This window comes from Phyllostomus discolor, chromosome 14 (assembly GCF_004126475.2).
Source record: "Phyllostomus discolor isolate MPI-MPIP mPhyDis1 chromosome 14, mPhyDis1.pri.v3, whole genome shotgun sequence".
In the NCBI taxonomy this organism is placed as follows: Eukaryota; Metazoa; Chordata; class Mammalia; order Chiroptera; family Phyllostomidae; genus Phyllostomus; species Phyllostomus discolor.
This window is the reverse complement of record NC_040916.2, coordinates 14087174-14099185: the sequence shown is the minus strand read 5'-3', so window position 1 is coordinate 14099185 and position 12012 is coordinate 14087174. Positions and strand designations below refer to the sequence as shown.

Sequence of the window (12012 nt, the reverse complement as noted above, 5' to 3'; positions counted from 1 at the left end):
TGGTTAAACAGTTTTAGTAAGTGGCTTTGACCACATCTGAAATGTGTGTGCATTAGCACCTTTGTGTACACGGCTCTGTGTATATACAGTTTTATTAAAGGTCTGTCCCTACTGTTAGCTTATCCTTCTTAAACGAAAATGTTCTCCATCCCTGCTGGAGGAAACTCTTTGTCTAACGCTACTGTTATAGCGTTATATCTTGTTAATAAGGTTGTATCTTATCTTTGCCACATCGACCATATTTTATGTGCTATTTCCTGTAAAACAGTAAATAAATATTTTTGATTAAATTTATTGGGGTGACATTGGTTAATAAAATTATATAGATTTCAGGTGTGCAATACTTGGGGATAAATATTTTCAAATTAAAAATCTTAAAATTTACTTTCTTTAAAACTCAAATCAGGATTTCATTTATTCTAATCCTACATTAATCTAGTCATATCCTTTTGCCATGTCTTTTTAAATAATTTATAGATTTAGACTTGAATGCACTTTGGTATGTAAATATGCTCTATTTGTAAAGCATCTTGCAACTAGATAACTTTCTTGAGGTGATAGAAATGTATTAATGAGTAAGTTCTGTTGTACTGCATCTTTTCTACTAGATATTTGATACATACTCATTCCATTTTTAAACCACATCCATAAGTGAGCATCTTATAGTGAGCATAAACCAGCTTTTGGGTCTCCTGATTGAAATCTCTCCGTTTTGCACAGAGCCCCCTCCGGTCATCCAAGTGCCAAGCAATGTCACAGTGGCCCCTGGAGAAAGGGCGGTTTTGACGTGTGTCGTCATCAGCACTGTGGGTTACAATCTAACCTGGCAGAGGAACGACAGAGATATCAGACCAGCAGACCCAGCACGGATGCGGCTCTTGGCCAACCTCTCCCTGGAGCTCAGGACGGTCAAGGTCACGGATGCTGGAGAGTACCAGTGCCTGGTTGCCAGCGAAGGAGGGTCATCCGCTGCGTCCGTTTTCCTTACAGTGCAAGGTACTGTGCTGATGATAGCTTCCGGGGTAGAGTGTCTTCCTGTCGCTTCCTTTGATCTCTGTTCCCTTAAGCTGGCCCGAGAGGGACAGTATCTGCCCAGACAATTACAGTTTGAATGATAGAATGCTTGTGGATCGTGAGTGGTCGGTCTAAAGCTGACCCACCTGGAAACTAAAACATCAGCAATCAATATGTGACTTGAAAGCAAACACAACTAATCCTAGTAGTGGAACACTCTAACTTCAAAGAAATATAAATAGAAAATTGTCTGAAGATGATTTAATAGTTTTAAATTCTCCAATCTATCATGCAGATTTAAAAAATCTAATTGTTTTCATGACCGGTTCCAAAAATTTCTTCCCAATTTGCGTATATTAGTGTCATATCTAATTAATGTACTTGCATTGTTTTAATTAAGGTTTAGGATGTTTCTCATCTTGGTTTGATTTTCTTGAAAGTTTAGCAGAGTTGTTTTTACCTCGTTTATCTTACACACACACACACACACACACACACACACACGAGTGCTTATTGAAAATAAGCTAATGGTAAGCCAAACTTGAATTATGTCTAACCTAGACTAAATGTTCTGATAGCTGAAAACAAGTGTGTTAACAATGGTTTAATAGCCACTAAATATGTGTATTACTCAGGACCATCACATTAAGATCAGAAGCTGTTCCAAAGCATCTCTTTCAATAGAATCATAGTTGGCTTCTAAATGTCTACAGACCAGCCGGGAGTCTTAATATCGTGAGCAAATTACCTTTGGCAGTTGTTCCCTGTTCGGTTGAAAGGTTCGGTTGCTGCCTCAGCAGAATACTTCGTTTCAAATCTTTGATGCGGGAGGCCGATTACATCAGAATTGGGTCTGGCTGTTTGGTTGTGGCATTAGAAACAACCGCATGCAATACCATGCCTGAAGTCACACTGTCAGATGATTTTTTTTAACGAGGTCACCTAAGAGACTGACCATTGAGTTTCAGGGCTGGCTTTTTGAATGTTATGAATGGCAGAAAAGTGAAAGTTCCCTGAGCACTAATAACACGGTGGACATCTGATCCTCGTTTTCTCACTGGGAGTTATGTCCTGCGGTCCGAATGAGTGCCTGTTGTTCGCTGATCTGGGGAAACCTCGAGGGAACAATGGAAAGTGTTCGCTGCATTTCCACACGGTCAGCTGCCTAGACAATTTGAGGCAATCCAAGGAGAAACTTGAGTTACCAGCATTTTGAAACTATTTTTTACCAAACTGATTATTTCAGATAGAATAAATGCTCATGGAAGTTTGATTTTGGTTCCTGACCTGAAGTCCTTTAGAACAGGATTGCAAAATACAAACAGAGCCTTCCTTGTTTACTCAGGTTCACATTTTAGTATGTTACTATTAGTGAACTTGAGCAGGGGTTCTCCAACTTTCATGAGTAAGGAATTACCCAAGGAACTTATTTTTTAAACAGCAAACTTCTAACCCTCCGTTCTGAGATTCTAATCCCATAGGCCCAGCGTGGGGCCTGGGAATCAGCTTTTATAATAGATCTCTCGGGTGGTGTCATGGACAAGAAGTTCTGAAAACAGCATTTGAATCTATTCTCTAGAATGAACCCTATTATCTAGAAATGTATATCTGTAAGGGAAGCTCTTGACGCTCTTCTTTTTGGTAAAATAGCATAATTATTATCAAATGATTTAAACAAGTGTTGAGGTAAGACGTTACCTAATACACAAGACAAAAATATAAACACATCTGAGATGACGTGATTACTGGCTAGTTTGTATAATCTCTCTTGGTGTAATTCTGTTCAGAGGCATCATTTTATGGTCTGTCTAGTTGGTTGGCCTTGAGTTTGAGGGACCCAGATGGATAAAATAGGATGTTTTGAGAATCTAAAAAAATAATATATTTCAAACGTGATGACACTGTTTAATAAAAAATCAGAGACTCTAGTTAGTTGTAGCTATCTGAATATATTAATATACATAGGGTTATAATTCAGAGAATGGAACTTCAATCTAAGATTTAGAGATATATAGCATGTATGGGTATATAGCAAAGAGAACTAAAAGTAAAGAAATCATCAAAGATATAATTGAAGAAAATTTTTGTAGGGAGGGAAAAAATTGTCCTGAGTGAGCAAATCAAGCAAGGTCAATGAAGGGAGAACTGCATCTAGACATATTCTGGCTGAAATTTTAAATTTCTTATATGAAGAAAAAACCTCTACAAGCATGCAGAAAAACCCAATATGCTGTTTAGTAGAATAAAATTAAACTGGGCATTAGACTTCTCAGGTTTGCTAAAGGCTAGAAAATAATTGCAGAGGGTATTTGTCGTATTTTGGTCTTAGGGTCTGATCACTTTCCCTAATTTGGAGAGAAATTCTTTATTAAATCTGTGGGAAGCAGAAAACAGATGAGATCAGAAAATTCCCGTCCCCCATCCCTTGGCAGGTCACGTGACCCCACTAGCCACTCAGGTGCTCCCAGCGGGATTTTGGCTTTGCTAAAACCACGGGCACTAAAAAGACCTCACTTTTGGCAACATCATGGAATCTTGAGCCCAGAAGCAGCAGAAACAAATGTCCCAGTGGCCTTTCTCCATCATTCTAACAGGCTGTTTCTTTAGCATAACATTGGCTGTGTTCTCAGACGCCCAGTCTCCTTTGGTTTCTACCTGATATCCAGGTTCCTTTTGAGTCTATAGTTCAAAAATATGGGTCCAGTGAATTTATTTTCTGCTTAAGTTATTCAGCACTGGTGTCTGTTGTTTGCGATTGAAAACCTTAATTGGCATCGTAATGGGAAAGACACATGTGGTTTTGAAAGAAACGATTGAGATCCAAGAATTTAAGACCCAGTTAAATTACCTTTTTAATGAAAAGCAATCAAAAGAGCTTTCTCAGATTTTCAAGGATTTGGGAAAAATACCCAACACATAACCTTCTTTAAATGATTTCTTGAAAATGCTAGTTCAATGCCTTAAATAGTTTTTTTTAAGAAAAAGAAAAGATACAAAAATCGGAGAGGCTATGGTGCAAAGAACTGGTGAATTTCTCTGTGGCTGTTAGGATCTCAGCTTGTTGTAGTGGAAATGCTGCTCTCAGACACTATGGCTGTTTGAAGTCCCAGTGATGAGCATGTGAGAATGTGAATGGATGGGCGTGCTTATTTCATCATGAGAATCCCCCACAGTGGGGGGGAAATGGTACAATTAGACACAGGAAATTACTCAGGAAAGGAATTCATAACCCTCAAGCAGGGTTTGCCCATGACACTGAAACTCCCCCTATGCAAACAAGTAGAAAGCCCCACTGCTATGCTAAAAGAAAAACCAATAGATTAATATATACAAAAATCTGAATATGATTCTTTGGGAGCACTGGAACTGTAAGTGACTTATTTACTTATGCTTTTTCATACCTGAAAAAAATAATAGGAATGGATTGTTTTAAAAACTTTCTGTAAAGAGTATTTTAAAATACCTGAAAATGCACATTACTTTATTAATGAATTGAATTGTGTAAGGATAATATGTTTGTGTTTCTTTGCCAAATATTATATAAATTTGCGTTATCACTTTTATATTAAAATAATTAAGATATAGTTAAGAGAGTAAATAAATGCAAAATGAGACATAAGAGAAAAACCCTCATGGACAGGAGGAACAGTGTGGTGACGCAGGGACAGGCGGGTGGGTGGAGGGAAAATCGGGTATAGGAGGTATAAGTGGTAATGGGAAAAATAAAATTTAAAAAAAGAAAAAGAATAAATTAAGAAGTAATGCCTTTCAAAAAATTAAGACTGAAAATAAAAGTATTGTTTAGGTCAAACATCAATTTAACAGAAGAAACAGCTAATCTGACTTATGTAGTTAGAAGTGCAGAGAATGCAGTAAAGATCTAGTGGTGTGTACTCTTAGATTAAAACCGCTGGCTCTACAATGTTTGTCTTGGCGAAGACAGTAATCTTCCTGAGATCATTTGTTTGCGGCTCCGGTGCAGTTAGGTCAAACAGAGACATGACAGCGGTTCCATTAGTGCGTGCCGAGCAGTGGGCATTCTTGCCAGGTATGGAGAACTGGGAAATGGTATCAGCTCATGCTAGAAAGGTGTTACTTTTTAAATTTTTTTAAGATTTTATTTATTTATTTATTTTTAGAGAGGTAAGGGAGGGGGGAGAGAGAGAGAGAGAGAGAGAGAGAGAGAGAGAGAGAGAGAGAGAGAGAAACATCAATGTGCGGTTGCTGGGGGTCATGGCCTGCAACCCAGGCATGTACCCTGGCTGGGAATCGAACCTGCGACACTTTGGTTCGCAGCCCGCACTCAATCCACTGAGCTACGCCAGCCAGGGCAGAAAGGTGTTACTTTTTAAAGTAATGAAAAACTCATTGAAATATATTAGCATTAAGAGAATCTACTACTTGATAGCGAGATAAAAGATCATACACAGTTTGTCCATGGTGTCATTTTTTATTGATTGTAGCTTTTCGATATTATATGATTTCACTGGGATTTTCCTTTTTTTTAATGTTTCCATTGCAGTTAGGTCACTAGAACCCCCCCCCCCCCCGCCATGGCTAAGTTTGTTCATCCTAGAAACGGTGGCTATTTAACTGTTCTCCCCTCTGGAATGGACCATTCTTCACTTGTCTGTGCAAGGCACTACTTATATTTGTGGGTGCTGATGAGCTAGCTAAATTGCTGTTTTCATATGTAGAAAAAAATAGACTTAGTCTTTGGCATTTTGCTTTCAGCTTTGTTCAAATATGGCCCCTACTCCCAAAGACCGTGGTAGCACACCACTGAGAAGCTCATGGCGCAGGCAGAACCTCCTTTAATTAATAAAGGAAGTTAGTGGAAAAGGTTACTTTTGAGAAACTTTGCTAGTATGAAATTTTCTTTTCCTGCAATTGCTAGTCATCTAGCAACTTCTTTCATAAGACCACACATTTTTCTTCTCTAAGCACAGTAACAAGGTGATTTTTATCCCAAAAGTATGAAATTTAATTTAAGTTGATAAATGCATGAAATTTACCCAAAGACTAAGAGTTGAGATGATGACCTCGCTTGGCCTTCAGACAAGATTATCTGTGACTCTTTTCCTTCCTTGGGAGGTTTATCGTGTAACTATAAAATTTCAGGAGTTATTCCATATATTTAAACATTTCTTTTATATTTAACAGGTGTCCACCATAGGGAGTTCTATAAAAACTGTCATAAAGCAACCGAACTTAAAGTGTGAAGCTAGAACTTTTCAACACTACAAAAATTCATATTTGGAAAGCTCAGGGGTCTGGAATTTTATAAGATTTATATTACAGAGTAAGCTGTTTTAAATCCTTTCCAAGCAAAGTGAGGTTGAAAAAAAAATAGTGCAGAATTTCCATTGATAATTTTTTTTCATTTGCTAGCCTAGTGAGAGAGCCATGAAAATTTCATCAGTATCTTCCTCAGTTTGCCCCTTCACACAAGTTTCACAGGAATACATTTTGGTTTGTGGGAGTCTCTGTCTGTGTTTGAGTAAGAGAATTGTTTCTGATGAAAGCGGTCCAGGGGTCCATGTACCCAGAGATCCACTGCCCACTGTTGGCTCTTGCCTTTGTGCATGAAAGAAATCAGTCAAGCCAGCGTGGAGTTTAAAGTGAAAGAGAGTTTATTAGTGACGCAGGGAGACAGAGTGGCTACTCCGCAGACAGAGCAGCCCCTCTCTAGTGAGATTCACTTATTTAATTGGGGCTCGTTTAATCGAGGGGCAGGGCATTCAATAAGGGGAAGGAATATTCAGGAATTTTTCAAGAAAGGGGTGGAGATTTCTCCTAAGAGCTTCATTGGCCATGTTGTGTCCTTATATGGCCTTTGTTTCCAATCATGGCTATGTGTGTCGTTTAGCATCATAGTGTATTACAATGAGCATATTATGAGGCTAGGGGTCACTGCAAGGTGAAATTAGTTGCCATGTTGGATTGAGCTGGTTTTCTGCTGGTTCTAAGCCATAGAGCCATTTGGGCCTGGACTTAGTCTCTCCTTGACAGTCCTTGGAGCCCTTATCGATCACAGTCATTTCTATTAGCTCAATTCTTTTCCTAGACATTTTAATACATCAAAGCTTTTTATTTTTGGAGGTTGACCTGAGGCATGGATGTGTATATTGTGAATGCTAGTGCACTGTCTGTGAATTTTATTTGGATGAGATGAAAAGATAAAATGAAAATCCCCAAATCATTACTTTCTGTCCAGTGTTAATTGTGTGTACTGCCTTGGTAGTTGGATGTCCCAGTGTGAATCAGCACAAATGAATAAGGGGCCCTGTTAAGATACTGACTGTGTTGCCTTCTGTACTAAGGATCTAATAAGGAGTGAGTGGAAGGCCTTTGGATTTTAAGGAATATATTCTAGTGAAGTTTTGCATCAAGTATTCATTGCAATGATATTAAAAAAAACATATAGTTTGACCATAGAAATATTTGCTTTCCTAAATTCATTCTAGGTGGCTATAAAGTTTACAAAGAGAAAAGCTGAATATTCAGTTACTTTATCTGAGAATATTGCAGTGAAAAAGGAAATATTTCTCTAGCTGATGGATGAAGTCCCTCATGACCAGACTTACTTCACTAAGTATGAACTTGGTATTGTCTATGCTCCTTGTATCATCATAAGTCTTTTTAACGTGTGCCAGATGACTCAGGTATTACTGTGCTTGTTGCCATCTGTGAAATATGGAGGAATGAAATGTATCCCATTATATTGAAATTTGCTGTATATCTGAGTATCTAGAAACATCTCAGATTGCAGAAGAATCCAATATAAAGTATTATCTATTAGTTAGGACGTGTAATCTAAATAGAATATGCCAGCGTGCGAGCCATGATCAAGTTTACTTGTGAGTGTCTAGATGATATACATGTACTGTATTTTTTGGACTATAAAAATACTATGTGTTCTACTGACTTCATGGTTAAGGATAAGCTTCTGTTAATTCAGTGCAATTCCATGCAATGAAATGTATAAATAAGTATCCCACATTTTATTTCCTTTTGCCTCCTACTCAAGGCACTTGTGTGCTGTGAAGATGTTAGAACACTTTAATTATAGGTAGAAAGAATCATATTTCTTCAATGCTTCAAAGACAGAAATGTTAAAATGTCTTTAAATAGAAGTTATAAGGAAAGGTCAAGAATTAGAATTATTTACTCTGTGAAAGGAAAAGGAAAGGATGCAGCAATATGGTAAGTACCTCGAGTGTCCAAGAAATTGTTAGAGAAGCTCTACAGCAAGGACGTTTTAATGTCCAGCACAGATGGACCATGAGAAAATGCACGTTAAGTCAAGCCTGGTGGATTTAAGTGGGCAGCAGAGAAAGATGCCCGGGTATGGGAGAGCACAAATGCTGGCCCGTGATAGCAGGGGGCGGTATCCTTCCACAGTGCGGGCTGCTGCAGGGAGACAGAGCAGATGAGGCATCAGCAGACGCCGCCACCCACTAAAGGACTCCAGTAAAGCTACAAACATTTAAACATTCCGAGAGCTCATGATATGAATGTCACCTAACGCTCACAGACTGTGTTATCTGTAACTCGATGTTGTCCATAAGAACCGGAGTCTCGGCGTGTTGGTGGCTCTCTCCAGGGTGCAGAGCCAGCAAGGGGCAGAGCCCAGACCTGAACAAGGTCTTTCTGTCATTCTGCGTTGTGTACAGAAATGCCTGTATATGCTGTGAGCAGGCCTTAGGTTCAGGGAGGTAAAGTATAAAAAGATAAAATAAAGCATTCGTAAGTATGAATAGAAAAATGAGAGTATTGAATTTTTTTAATAGGAAAGGTACCAGGTGTGTGTAGGTTGCTGTCCTGTGGGTAAGGATTCGCTGGGAATCTCAGCGTTGAGGATGACGATAACCTGGAGGAATCACTGCTTGATTTTAATTCTCAGGCACTACGCCATTCCTTCCTCAGAGGCTGAGAAGGGCTTCACACGGGGGTGGGTTTACCTGCGAACAGAAAACACTTCCTGTTGGTTTTATTAGCTGTCCCATGAGCATGAGGAGGATCTTTGAAGACGATGAGCACATGCACCCTGGTTAAATGGGGGCGTAGTCAGTGTGTCACTGACATTTTCTGCTCAATCACACGCTGCCACGTGACATCGAAGGGCCAGGCAAAGCCTCCCTTTCTCCTTCACGTCGTGTCTGTGTGAGTATTAGCTGTGTTAACCTGCCTCCTGTGGCGTCAGGAGAGGGGGGCTGTCTGTCGTTAATGAGTCCACGTTGCCAGAGAGAATATTGCAGTGAAAAAGGAAATATTTCTCTAGCTGATGGATGAAGTCCCTCATGACCAGACTTACTTCACTAAGTATGAAGTTGGTATTATCAGAACCATATGCTCCTTGTATCATCATAATTCTTTTTAACGTGTGCCAGATGACACAGGTATTACCATGCTTGTTGCCATCAGTGATGTGGAGAAATGAAATTTATCTCATTATATTGAAATTTGCTATATATCTGAGTATCTAGAAACATCTCAGATTGCAGAAGAATCCAATACAAAGTATTATCTATTAATTAGGACATGTAATCTAAATAGAATATGCCAGTGTGGGAGCCATGATCAAGTTTACTTGTGAATGTTTAGATAACATACATGTACTGTATTTTTTGAACTGTAAGATGCACTCCCCCCAAAATCTGGGAGGAAAAGGGGGTGAGTCTTATAGTCCGAATGTAGCTTATCTGGCTCGCTGTGGAGAGGGGGGCGGCGGGGGAGCAGGGTCACAGGAGGCAGGAGCAGGGTCCCTGCTGCATTTTCCTCCCAAATGGGGGTGGTGTGTCTTTATAGTCTGAAACATAGGGTAACTCTGTATTTTAAATACCGTACTATAGTAGTGATTTTATCATTTTTGTCAGACTTTATAATATAATGAGATATTAATAATAGCTAAAATTACATCATGCTTACTATGTGCCAGGAATTGTTCTAAGTGTTTCTGTATATTAATTTAGCTAATCCACAATAATAGTGAGTGAGGCACTATTACTGTTCCCATTGAGGCCTGGAGCAGACAACAGGGATTATTTAACCAATTCGAGCCTTAGTTTCTTTATGTGTAAAATATCAGGAACACTTCCTGAAGTTATTTTGGAAGATAAATAAAGGGTCTAGTGTTTGATACCTAGCACAGAAAAGGTACGCCATAGCTTTTGCCCATTTCCCTGTCTCAGTGAACTGACGACTAGAAAGAGATTCAGTCCCTAAATACATGTAATATGCTTTTGCATGTGGTGTGGTGTGAGGTCTTTGAGGCTGTAAAGTGTCTGAAACATAGCAGGCTTCAGACTCCATAAATGTTTGTTGTGTGAAAGAATGAAGATGCAAGAGAAAATTCTCCCAAATACACTAAATATACCAGTGGTGATGTTTTAAATCATTGCTTCGGTAATTCATTGCATTACTATTATCTTATTAATTTATTCATGATCATTAAATCACCTTAAAGAAAAAGTTTTTAGGTCTTTGAGAATTTCCTACCAGAGGCAACAAATCAGACGCGATGACCACTAACAGGAAATACAGGGTGGAGCAAAAGTAGGTTTACAGCTGTGAGCACACAAAACAGAGTTTTCTTCTTGTATTATCATTTATTAATTTTTGTATTATTTTCCATATGAACAACTGTAAACTTACTTTTGCCCCCCCCCATATACCTCTTGTATGTGACTATGATATTGGAGACTTTCAAGAGTTAGACAAGATTTTATCTTCCTTTAGCATTTGTAGGCGGAGCGTGGGCTGTTTTCATAGGCACTTACATTCATTTTGCACACTTACTATCAACAGTGCTTGAAGACACCTAAGTCTTCAAGCAGTGTTTATTTTTATTCTTAGTATCATAATCTATGTCTAATGTTTTAAAATCATTGGTGAGAAATTATAAAAATGTATATATTTTGCTTTTGCTATGATTAAAATATAAAGAATGAATTAATGTCTTAATACCTTATAGTGTTCCATGTTCGCATTGCTCTGTCGAATGAAAAGCAAGTTGTTACTTACAATGAGGGTGTTGGTGGTTGATGGTGGTGTTGGTGATGATAATGATGTTGATGGTGTCGATAATGGTGATGAATGTGGTAGTGATAAGAGACTGAATACCAACTTGGAATGGATTACTCCTCTTCAAAGCCAAAAATTAGACTCTGGACTTCGATAGAGTTGAACTATAGTTCTTTAATCCCTTGTTCTCGCTCCATTAAAACTTTATTAAAACAAGGGAACTTTATCCAAGCACTTAAAAAAACTACCGAAATAATTATAGTGAAGTCTGTTACATCCTTATTTAAATTAACCCACTCAAAGCTGAATCATTCTGACCATTTTTATCCAACTGCTATTTTGTGGAAATCCAATTTTGCTTCCCTGTGTTTGTTCATGGCCTTTCTGATTTTCTTCTCATCATCAGGAATATTCTTTCCAGGGCGATGGTAACTTTCTCACCTTCTGTGGGGTGATGTCATTCCGTTGGTATGTTGCATACAGACTTATTTCGTGACCCTGAGCAACACCCTATATCCAGGCTTTATTTGAGAAATGACCTCTTAGCCCTCTGCATCCTGGTTTGGGTAGCTGACATTTATTTTCACTTTGATATCTGAACTGCAGAGCATACCAGTGGGATTCCGGCTGGGAGAAATGCCAGGTCAGTGCTGGCAGACTCCATCGGAAGAACCACGTTTGGACAGAAATCTCAAGAGCTGCTATATCTTTGCAGCAGTCCTATGTCAAGACATGAGAAACATTTTATTTTAGGAAGAAGAGACTGAAAAAGTGTGGGGTTTCAGTCAGTTCCAAAGAGAAAAAAGTGTTCGTTCCCCCCCCAGCCCCTGAAGATTGTCTGCGACGCCCCCACAGCATGCGCTGTTGTCCAGCATTTCCGAACTGATGGAGTCCAGATGGAATCACAATTTGAACTTTCTGGCCATGGCCAGCCTGCCCTTGACCTCACACATTTCTCTAGTCCTGTGTTCA

At 38.9% G+C, this 12012-nt stretch overlaps 1 protein-coding gene across 6 annotated transcripts in view; it reads left to right on the top strand.

The window, feature by feature from the left end:
• The window catches only part of HMCN1 (hemicentin 1), a 397788-nt gene that overhangs the window by 176781 nt on the left and 208995 nt on the right, over positions 1 to 12012 (top strand). For 3 of the 6 annotated variants that reach the window (XM_036015314.1, XM_028530624.2, XM_036015318.1), the window contains exon 11: positions 721 to 996. In XM_036015314.1, the coding sequence (XP_035871207.1) occupies positions 721 to 996 (276 nt within the window). Of the gene's footprint in view, positions 1 to 720; positions 997 to 12012 lie in introns of those variants that run through there. The other 3 variants (XM_036015317.1, XM_036015316.1, XM_036015315.1) reach the window with 1 other exon arrangement.